The sequence below is a fragment of the Cavia porcellus genome, unplaced genomic scaffold (genome assembly GCF_034190915.1).
Source record: "Cavia porcellus strain 051 isolate PalLab524CR breed Dunkin Hartley unplaced genomic scaffold, mCavPor4.1 scaffold_1, whole genome shotgun sequence".
NCBI classification, from domain to species: Eukaryota; Metazoa; Chordata; class Mammalia; order Rodentia; family Caviidae; genus Cavia; species Cavia porcellus.
The window spans coordinates 33,871,634-33,883,920 of NW_026947484.1; the positions used below are offsets into that span (position 1 = coordinate 33,871,634).

The following is a 12,287-nucleotide window of genomic DNA, read 5'->3' on the forward strand; positions in this document are numbered from 1 at the left end:
CCTCAAGAACTAGGAAAAAGGAAAACAAACCAAAAGCAAGCAGAAGGAGCAGGTAAAAAATTGCAGAAATGAATGAAATTGAAAGGAGAAAAACAGAACCAATGGAAAGAGAAGTTTTTGAAAACATCAGTGAAACTGATCTCCAGTAAAACTGACAGAGAGAAAATAGAAATGTCACAAATTGACAATATCAGAAATGAAAGAATATATATCACTACAGATCATGGAAGTGATACTGTTTTGTAATCGTTCTGTGGCTCCAAGGGTTGCTATAAGAATATCATGAGCAATTTTGCACTCACATAAATTTGACAACATCAATGAAATGGAGCAATTCCTTAAAAAACACAAACTATCTCAACTCATCTAATATCAAATAGATAATTTCAATATCTCTATAACCATTAAGAAAATAGAACTATCAGTTAAAAGCCCTTTCTCCCATATATCTCCCAGATCTAAATGATTCTATTAGAGAAAATTCTACCAAATATTTGAAGAATTGAAACCAATTCTATATAAAAGAAAAGGGGGAGAGAACACTTCCTAAGTTGTTTTTTGAAGCTGGCAATGCTCTAACACCAAAGCTAGATGACAAAGAAACATACAGGCCAATATGCTTGTTATGGTTTAAATGTTTGTCTCCTTCAAAACTCAAGTTGAAGTTAAATTGCTACTGCAGCAGTATTAAGAGGTGAGATCGTTAAGGCATAACTTGGGTATGAAGCCTTTTCTGGAGAGGCAGAGTTAATGTTCTTGTAAAAGAACAGATTCTGCCTCTTTTTTTCTGTCGTGGTCCCTCTGCTTTCTGCCATTTGAAGACAGTAAGGAGGCCATATCCAATGCATGAGTCTTTATCTTGGATTTCTCAGGCTCCAAAACTGTGAAAAAGTAAATTTCTGTTCTTTATAGGTTACTCCTTCTCAGCTATCCTGCCATAACAGCCCAAGATGAACTAAGGTAATCCCTTGAAAATATTAGATATAAAAACCTTAACAAATACTAAGATACAGAATTGAAAAATACACAAAAAGAATTATACACCATTGGCTAAGAGAATTATTCCAGAAATTTAAAGCTGGCTTACTATTTGAAAATCAGTTATTGTAATTCATCATATTAATAAAATAAAGAGAAATTACAGAATTCTATCAGTGAAAAAAGCACTTGACAAAATTAATACCCATTTTCATGATAAAAATTCTCAGAAAAATGAGAATAGGTGGGACCTTCTACAATTTGATAAAGATCATCTACCAACATTATACGTATATATTGATTAAAGCCTGTTTCCCTTCACCAGTTTATTCAGTACAGTACTGAACACTAGAGTTGGACTAGGCAGTGAAATAAGGTGAGAAGAGGAATGTAAAGTAACAGGAAGGAAGCAAGACAGTTTCCCTATTTGTAAACAATGTGATTGTCCACATAGAAAATTCCAAAGAATGTGTAAAAAAAACATATCACAGGACTAATAATTGTGCTTAGTAAGGTCATCAGATACAATATAAACAAACACTTCAGTGGTATTTTTATGTATCTGTTTACTGAATATGTAACTGTTTAATACTATATTAACACTAATAATACTAACACTATCATAATACTATTCACAACTGCTCAAAAATTGAAATAATTATGTGTACATTTAACATAATTCATACAGAATTTGGATGCTGAAAATTACAAAATTCTCATGAAGAAATCAAAGTGACATAATTGAGAGATTCCATTTTCATGGATTAGAAGACTCAACATTGTAAAATGTCATTTATCTCCAAGTAATACATTTAGACAAGTTTGAATTTCTGCCAAATTTCCATAAAGACTTTTTTAATAATAATAAAAAAATTTCTAAAATTTATATGGAAATGCAAAGAACTAGAACAGCTGAAGCAGTTTTTAAAAAGAAAAATAAAATGGAGGAAGTCTGTGCTACTAGAATTTAAGTAATTTAGCTACAGTAAATCAATACTGTGTGGTCTTGGTGATGGTATAGATCAGTAATGGCGAACTGTTTTGACCTTTCAGTGATAACACACAGCTGACTGTGGCACACATACCAGAAGTTCACCACTACTGGTTTACACCTACAGATCAGTAGAAAGGAGCAGAAAACGACAAATGAACTGTGACAGATATGTGTAACTGTTGTTGATAAAGATGCAAAAGCAACTCAGTGCGCATAGCCTTTTCAACAATTGCTATTGGATCAGTTGGATATCAATAGGAAAAGAAGAAGAGGAGGAGGAAGAAGAGGAGGATGGCAGAGGGAGAGAAAGAAAAAAAAAAGGAGGAGCAGACATGGAGGAAGAGAACCATGGCCTAAGTCTTTAATTCTACAAAATTTTTAACTTAAAGTGTTTCACACACTTAAATGTATAAAATTGGGTGGGATCAAGGATGAAGATAGTGCTAAAGGAAAAAATGAGGATCTTTGTGATACAGGAACTTCTTTGAATCTTAACTATCAATGTCAACTTTTTATGATAGTGATTGAAAGATGCCATTTTGGTATCAATTGAGTAAAGGATAAATGGTATGTTTATGTATTATTCCTGCATGTAAATCTATAACATATAAAGCCTAATACAAAAATTGTGGTCAGTGGACCAGTATGGGAAAAGTTTGGAAAAAGAAAAAAGAAAAGGAAAAATGAAACATAGAAAAAGAGAATGTGATATTTTATGATTCATGTAACTATATGAGAAACAAAGTATAAATAAATGAAGGAAAAATAGTAAGCAGGGAGACAAGACAAAAGGGAAGGGGAACCAAGAGATGGGCGGAGAGAAAGGGAGAGGACAAAAAAGAATTAAGATATATTATGTGTATGTACAACTTCCCATGAAGAATGTAATAGCTGTGCGCTACAAACATACTAATAAAAATAAAAAATAAAAAGATAATTCATGCATCTGAAACTGTTGAATAATCTGAAATCATATCAGTGACTTTTCATACCTCATTACATTAAAATTTATTGGTTTATCTTTCACGTTAATGGGTCTTTTACTCATGGATGACATTGTAACACCTGGCATTGGTCATCTGGCAAATATAATTCATAGAGTTATATAGCTCTTCAAATATTAATACATTTCACTATGTCTACAGTATTGAAATATCCTAGTATTAATATTGTCAGAAGAGGCTTTAACACTGCGGACCTGGCAAGGTCATCATGAGGCCCATAAATTTTCTGAAATTCTAATATTTTTCAAAGTTTGAATTTTTATTGATATAAATATTCTGAAGTTTGATTTGAAATTACAGGTTCGTAACACTCCTTTTCAAAAAGTTCCTGTCACATATCTTAATTCTCCGTAACCATCATTTGATGCTTTCTCAAACTGTCTGCTCAAGTTGACAATTCAAACAATAGCACATACTTTTCCACAAAACCCCTCTGTATTTCACTTGTGGCCACATGTGCATTTTGTGTGTACGTCTCATTTAATCATATTGAATGCTGGAGAACGTATATTTAAAGGTTGGGGTTTAATAAAATTAATGATTTTTTGTGTTTCCTGGAGGGCATTTTAAGGTGCAGTTGACTTGATTTATACTAAAGCACTGTCAGTTTCATCATATATATTTTTCATCATCAGTTCAAATGTCAACACAGTGAAAAATGCAAATAACCTTTTCCAGGGTCTCAGACTACATTTTCAAAACGGGTGCTCTGCCTTATGTTTCATTTATAGGAAGCTTAACTTACCTCTGAAATTAATTTGCATGTCTCTCTCCCTTAGTGAGCAGAATATTCTGACCTTTGGCAGCCAGTATGAATATGAGTTATTGTACTGGGTTGTAATATAACCTTAGGGGCAGTACAGGTGCTGTTAAACTTTAAATTAAACCAGAAGGCTTTGTAGTTAGTAATTCCATTTGCTGTGCATTCTCTACCCAGGTCCTGTTGTGTTTTAGCAGCCACCAACCCTGCTATTTGTAATAATTTCCTTAGAACTCTTTTTAGAACCTTTCAAACATTGCAGATTGCACTAATTTACTATGATTGTGGTTATTTAATTTGATAAATTAAATGTTCTCCTGAAGGAGCTTTTGTACTTTTCCTTGAAAGTAGAGCACTATTGTTTAGTGATGTTATCCCACTTCCTCTTTTAGAAGCTTGTCTTTTGCATACATCTAGGGCGATACGTTTCATTCTAGATACTTAAACTGTTGGAAGTCTGTCTACTGTGTGGGAGGTATTACCATATTATGTGCAACATATCATTTGAATACCTTAAATCCTCTTAATTTCTAGGTAATTTTTGGAAGAAGAGTTGTCAGCTGATTTTGGAAGAGTTTCCTGGCTCTTGGTCTGTATACTACATAGTGATTTAGTGTGCCTAGTGAAACAAATGAACCTTAATTTTGAATTTCTTTGTTCAACAAATTAACATGGCAACTGCAGAATTTACGTTTCTCTGTGATGGTCACAGGAAACATGGGGTTATCAAGTGTATGGGTTTGTGGAGGTGTATCTTTGACTCGAAATAAAAGTTTTCAATATTCACTTTTATTGTGAACTTTTATTTACGGGGTTTGAGTCTGTAACATCGACGCTGCAGGAGACATACTTGATACTAGAGCAGTTTTTGAAAATTGAGGCTTTACTGTCATTTGAGTTAAGTATTTTTCTAGGAAAAGAAATCGTTTGGGGAAAAATACATAGTCCACTTAAGTATTATTAAAATCAATAAAAACATTAATTACCAATAGTACCTTGCTTTTGAACAGCTATTATTAAAAATTACCACTTCTACTGTAAGCTCTACTCATGAATGCTTGATTAGTTTTTTTGCTTGTAGCTATTTTAAAAATTATTTTTCTTATTGTTTTATTTTACTGACATAAAACTTTTCAAAATAGTTTTTGGCTTAACAGGAAATTTACGAAGAATAAATGAAGATTTTTAAAAAAATTATTTTGAAAGTAATAAAAATGCAACAGCACAAGACAGAACAAAGTCAGTCGAGACAATGCAGTGAAATTGGTACAGGATTTCACAGTAGGATACTGGCATAGTAGTAATAGGTACTATAGTACATCTTGTTAACTTCACAATAGTTGTCGAGTCAATTAGGTATAGCAAAATCAAACCAAAAATGGAACGTTATAAAACCAATTGAGAGTACTGAATAGAGCAAAAGAAACATGACAAAACAAAACAGTGCAAACAACCTTTGCCTTCAAATGGAAGATAGAAGGAAATCCCCCATATTTGCTCTACTGCTCATGGTCATCCTTCCAAGAGATACTGAGACATCTATTCCCAGTAGCTATGCGGGGGGCAGGAGGAGAAAGGGTGCTTGATTTTCAGCCCCTGAGGCAGTAGGCTCACAGGTAATGATTCTCTTCCTGGTCCACGCTGCAGGTGCTTACCAAGAGGGCGGAAGAATAAGCTGCCTGAACCCACCATGGTCATTCTCAGGAGTTCTGGTTCTCTTCCTGGCCCTTCCTCTTGGCCCACGCTGTGGGCGCTTACCAAGAGGGAGGGAGAATAAGCTGCTTGAGTCCCACCATGGCCGGACCTCGGGACTCTGGTTCTCCTCCTGGGTCCATGCCACGGGTGCTTACCAAGAGAAAGGGTGAATAAGCTCGAAGATTTCTGATATATTACATATTCTTGTTTTTGGCTAATATAATAACAGTGGGTTAAACAGTGATCCCCAAAAGATACATTAAAGTCTTAATCCATGGTTCTGTGAACTTGATCTTATTTAGAAACAGGGATTTTGCAGATAACATTAAAAATCTTGTGATAAAATCATGCTGTATATAGGTGGAGCAAAATCCAATAGAACTGGTCTCTTCATGGAAGAAGAATGCCACGTGAAGAGACAGAAACACACAGGGAAGAGGCTATGTAATGCTGGAGGCAGAGATCTCAATGGTACAGTCAAAGCCAAGTAACCCAAGGATTCCTGGTAACTAACCTTTAGGAACTGTGAAGAGGCCAGGAAGAGTTCTCTAAAGTCCTCAGAGGGAGCATGGCCATGACCTACACCTTCTTTCTGAAATTGTGAGAGAATAAATTTCTGTTGTTTTATGCCAGCCAGGTAATTCATAACAGCATCCCTGGGAGACTTACAAACATGTACAGTAATATTGAGGGAGAAAAAAGAATTGAGAGGTGTTATGTACATGTAGCAATTCCCTACAATGAATGTAATCACTATGTACTAATAACAGTTTAAAAATTAATAAACTAATATTGATACATTAATATTAAGTAAAGTCTGTGTATCATTGAATATTTTTAATTTTTATATAATGTCATTCTGTTTTAGTATCCCGTCAAGAATATCATACCATGTTTAGTTATCTTTTTAGGTTCCTCTTGACTGTGACAGTTTTTCAAATTTTCCCTGTGTTTTTGATGATTTGCTAATTTTGAGGAATAGTGGTCAGGTATTTTGTAGAATGTCTACCAGTTAGAATGTTCTGATTTGGTTGGGTTATGAAACTCTGAGAGGAAGATCACTGAAGTAAAGTGCTCTTTTCATCAATTGCATTCAGGGTACATAACAGCAGCAGGCTTTATCAACTTCAGTGTTAGCATGATCCCTTGGTGAGGTGATGTGTTGGTATGTTTCTTGTAACACTGTTCTGTTTTAAAACCTTTACCCCTTTCAATATTGTACCTTTTAAAGGACATTTTTTTACACACTTTCTACACTTAAAAAGTAAGGAATTTGAGGGCAGAGTAGCTGTGAAAATTAGTTAGGATTCTTCTGTTTAGGAAGTTTGTCTATTTTCATTTATTATTGGCATGACTCATGGACACTTAAGTTTTGAAATACAATTCAGACATTGTTACTATTATTACTATTTATGATCATTGTTAAAATGGTTTGAGCCCTGACCCATGGGGAGTCCTTCAATTGGCTTCTGTGCTTTTTGAATATATCATTGCAAGGTTTTGTTTTTGTTGTTTTCAGAATTTAATTTGTTGCATTACAGGGTGTCTTTAGCTTATCTCATGTGTTTCCTCCTGCCTTAGTCCTAGAATCAACTATTTCTGTATGGACCCCCATGGTTCTACTCATCAGAAAATGTAACTAGAAGCTGGGCAGTTGTTGTGCTTGTTGCTACTGGGCCTTTCTTGTTTCTAGGCTTTGTCAGTTGACAAAACAACAAGAAAATAAATATGTATAAACAAATTCATATAATTTGTATTTTTATATGCAAAAATTTCTGTGTATATTAAGATAAATGAGTTCACACTGATTTTTCCAAATCTAACCCATTACTACATGGATCATTTTATTTTAATTAATTAATTTGTGTATTTAGTTTTTGAAACAGAGTCTCACAATGAAGTTTAGGCTGGCCTCGAACTCATGATGATCCTCCTGCCTCAGTCTCTGGAGTGCATACGGCTGGTCATATTGATTACCTATTTTAGGTTCTTCTCTTGCTTATCATTAAACTCCCATTTGATCAATGATAAGCTGACTTCTACCATTCTCCGTTGATCTACTTAATTTTAAAATCTGTACATCAAAATATCAGAATTGTCAAGTCATTCCTTTGGGTATTTTATCAGTTAAAGTGCAGTGCTAAATTGTACAGTTCCTTTTGTATGTAGTTTGATATGCTCTACTTATTTTTAAAGTTACTGAGGTCAGCAACTTCCTCACTTCTATTAGTGAGGGTGTTTCATACATTTCTTGCCCTAATCAAGACAGGTTTTTTTTTTTGTTGTTGTTGTTTTGTTTTTGTTTTTTTTTTTGGTACCAGGGATTGAATTCAGGACGTTGAGCTTACCAGGTAGGTGCTGTGTTGCTGAGCTGTATCCCTGACCCTTGTTTTATATATGTCTAATATAGTTAAGTTGTTTTGTTATAGTTCAGATTTCATCCTGCAATTCTTTCTGATATCATAAATGATTTTCTAAAATGTGTATTATGTTAACATTCACTCTTTGTTCTGTTAATTTCTGTGAGTTTTGCCAAATTCACAATATCAAATGGCCACAATTCCAGTATTGTACACCAGTATTATACAGAATAGCTTCACTACTTGCAGGCCTGGTGTGCATTTTTAGAGCTATTTTAAAGTTACACACACACACACACACACACACACACACACACACACACACACAAGCTATGTAGAAACCATACTATTAAACATCTTGGGATATTGTATCAAGAATTTGTAAATGTTAACATGTTGTCATATTTGTTTACTTTTTAAAATAAAAAGTATAAATTATTAAGTTATTTGTACTACTTCCTAATTTCATTTCTCTTCATCTCTATCCAAAGATAGTTTTTGTTGTAATTGTGGTGTTTTCAACTTATAAGTTCATATTTTACTAAATGTATTTGTTATCCTAAACAAATAATACAGGTCTGTTTATTGTACCTAAATTTATATAAATGTCAATTTTATTTGTGTCTTTCTTAAAATTCCTTATTTTCTCAATATTATGTTTCTAAGATCTATATATGTATCATAAATTCTGTGTTTTAATGGCTTTATAGTGTTTAATTGTATAAATACACCAGATTTTATTTATCTGCTTTTCTATTCATTTCTTCCATGAATAGTCCATGCATATTTATCAATGTGCTTGTGTGAGAATTTGCATAGAATATATAGCTGCAAGTGAAGTTCCTGGAACATGTGGAATACACATTTTATACAAATGGCCAATTTTCCTCCAATACAGTTTTATTCATATTCCCAGTCCCTTAGGGTCTTGGTATTGCTGGCTTTAGATTTCTCCTAATCTGATGGATTTGGATGTCATCTTTCCGTTGTTATCAGAGAGTATGCAACTAATTAGATCACACTGCGAGCAACTAGAAACAAGTTGGACAGGACAGGTTTGGGCTTTTTTTTTTTTTGTCCTAGAGACTATTTATTGCTATCTCTATTTTTTATGTTATTTCTAAAGATGTCTGCTTATCCAGGATGTACAAAAATGTTTTGGAATCCAGCTGCACCCAAATTTGCTGTTCCAGAGTGTATCATAAAGAAAACTATATATCCACAATATGAGGTAATGTATTGAATGGGTTTTCTATGTTTGTATTGTTAATAATAACTGAATTGTATAACTGCTTATGATATTACATTTTATTGTTTCTGCATATTCTAATCTACTCCATTGATCTTTGGGCCCATTTTATTGCTAGTACCATGATGTTTCTATCACAGTAGCTTTGTAATATAATTTCAGGTCAGAGATTGTGATGCCCCTGCTTTGTCTGTGGCCTAGAATTGGTTTTGCTCTTCTATGCCTCTTCTAGTTTTAAGTAAATTTTAGGATTGCTATTTCCAATGTTACCACTTCAGAGACTTAAAGTGGGTGTCTTTAAGATTGTCCCACCTCATTGTCCCCTGGCTTGGCTTTTTGTGAACTAGAGGTCTGGTGTTACATCTTGTTTAAGTGTCTTCTCATTTTCTATTTTTTTATTTTTAGTTTAGTTCCTAGGTCGATGTGTATAAATTGCCTAGGTTAAGTGACTATTGCTAGGCCTTAGAACACTTAAGAAATGACTATTTCTCAAAGCTGTCTTATAGGTGTAGGTGGCTTTTGGGTTTTTGGTCTTTTGGAAGATCCTGCCTCTTCTGTTTATTGAGAAGTTTCTTGCTCCCTGGGCCCAGCCCCTAGTTATTTGGCATTTGCCTATAGTGTTTTTTATGACCCTTAGGCAATCTCAGTCTTAGTACACCAGGAAAAACAACTAGTTAGGCCAATTGGTCTAAATTCTAAAGTGATGCAATCAGCAATAACAATAGTATCAAACAGATTAGAAAATGACAAACAGGTAACTGTTAATGTGCCACCTTTAACTGTATGGACTAGATTTGTGTCATGCAATGAAATCTAAAATGAACTAGAAAATCGTATGCAGTACACAAGTCCTCAACATGGCAGTTTTACCCTTACGGGAGAAAATTTAAAAGAGGTTGGGTAAAATACAGATTAAAAGAGGAGGCAGAGATTAGCAGCAAGGCTAGAGGACAAAGAAAGATTACACAAACTTTGAGAAACTGGTGAAGATGACAGGAGGAAAAAACAGAAAAAAGAAATAAAAACAAGAGCACAACAGAACAACAAAAACTAGCAACCATGATCACACTCATATAAAAACAGAAACAAACCATGAAGAAAAAACAAAACACAACAAAACAAAAAGAGAGAAAGAGAAAAAAACTAAAAAGAAAATTAAAAAAAAGTCCATCTCGAGATGTGTCTCTGCAGTCCCTTTAGATACAGTCAGCAGACAGAGTCCAGATTCGAGTTGATTAATTGCAGCAAGCCAGCTGTAGCTTTACAGCAGAGTAGTGGATAATTTGGTGAGCTTGGACCTTTACTTCCGCAGAAGTTCAGGCTGGTTTCTGGCTGTGAGGCTGGAACCATACTCATTAGCCTGTAGCAGTCTGTGTGCCTTCTGCCACCTTGAACTCGGGTGTCTGCCAGCTCGAATCAGCATTTGCTCTGACTTCCTAGATTGGTTCACCTTTCTCTGAGATGACTCCCAGCCTATTGCCTTCCTGTGTGGGATACCTGAACTCAAATGACTCTCTGGCCACTGAGGCCCACTGCCTCCACTGCTCCATTCCACTGGTGTGTTTCTCCATGGAGGCCTCTGGGGTCTGCAGAAGACACCATGCATCTTCATGTTCAAGCTGCCCCTGCTACACAATGAGTCTGGGCTCAGGGAGAAAGTACTACCTATTACCTCCTTCTTCACTGAAATTTTTCTTTTCCCTATCCCCATGGGCTTTGGTTCTCACTTCAGATCTTTCTTGTGTCCCAGGGACTCACTTCCCTCATTCTTCTGTTTGTCACGTTGCTATGTTCCAGTGTCTATAGACACTGTATTTCAGAGAAGCTCTTTCTTTGGTGCTTATCACTCGACCATCTTTCTGGAAGTCCCTTTCTAGAATTCTTTTGTAGTTTCAGTTTAAAAGTGTTGTCTTTTGTTAAACTATCATTATGAAATTGTCCCATGTCTAATGCATAAGTTGTATAAGTAGTGGTTCTTGTAGTAAAAGTTCAAATAACAACGATGAATGTAGCATGGAGAACATTCTCAGCTTTAAAGTGCTCTCCAGTTCTCATCTTCCTGAAGTTAACCACTTTTGCATTCTGTGTGTATATTTATGGATTTTTATTGCCTTTTATGTCATGCAAAGTAATATTTTTGCATATATGGAATTGTAATTTATATTGTTCTGCACCTTATTTTTTAAAATATACTTGATCATGTATCTTTGCATGCATATTTTTCTGTTTGAAATTCCTGTTCCAAGTGTATGTATATTTGGAGTTTTGAAGATTAGTATGAGTATTTGCATTTTCCTATTTTTTTAAAGTGCTAACTAATGTTTTCATTTACTTGAGAAAAATTGTATGCAGGTGCTATGAGCTAAAAAGAGAAGGTTAATAGCACAAAATATTTAAAAAGGTTGCTTTAATACAAAATGTTGGTAAATAATAATATGCATAAGTAGGTATAGCATCCATGGGAAAATGGAGCTCACTTCTATTTTGAGAGAATCTGCTAAGATGAGAGTACTTGACTGCTAGCATGTACAGCTACGGTGGCATTCATCCCTTTGATTTGCTCCCAGCCTGTGACTAAACAAAAGCTTGGTAACAGAGCTGATCCATTTCTGCTTGATGTGGGATTGGTTTGGCTTGAGACCTTCTATTTGCCCAACTGATTCTTTCTTAGAACTGCTCAGTGATCTGAAATTCTTTCCATTCAGTTCTTTCTTATTCATTTCCACATATGTCAGAATTGCATTGTGGTTGGAAGTTTTCTCTGCCTATTCCATGTCTTTATCCTTCGCTAGTGTCTTCTGATTCTATTTGAACTGATAGTAAAGAATGTGTCAGATGTCTACAATACTTTTTATTTTAAAGGGAATAAAACAATAATAAAATGAAACAAAAAACTGATAAAACAGTAGGAAATTCACAATTGCTACTCTAAGCATATGATTAGCCTCTAAATAGTTACTCAGAGTACCAGTTTTGTGTATGTGAAGTCAATGGAACAAGCAAGCATTAGTTTGCTTCTTTACTTCAGTTGTTACTATCTCAGCCTGTGTTCCTCCGAATCAGCTGGTTGCTTATGGAGGGTGGTAGGCTTTACTTTCCAGCCTGTACACTGGCTGCTCATGCTGGGGGTGGTGGTGGTGGTGAGGGTGGTGTTCCTTCCTGGTTCTCTCTAGCCAGCATGCTACCGTGCTTTTTAAAATATATGTTTCCTTATAACAGCCACAGGTGAATTTTGCCATCTCAATTT

The 12,287-nt window shown here is 34.8% G+C and overlaps 1 protein-coding gene across 1 annotated transcript in view; it reads left to right on the top strand.

The window, feature by feature from the left end:
• Ttc6 (tetratricopeptide repeat domain 6) overlaps nucleotides 1-12,287 on the top strand; it is a 222,464-nt gene that overhangs the window by 119,488 nt on the left and 90,689 nt on the right. Inside the window, exon 8 of the mRNA XM_063246763.1 lies at nucleotides 8,918-9,022. Coding sequence (XP_063102833.1) covers nucleotides 8,918-9,022 — 105 coding nt within the window. The remainder of the gene's footprint in view (nucleotides 1-8,917; nucleotides 9,023-12,287) is intronic.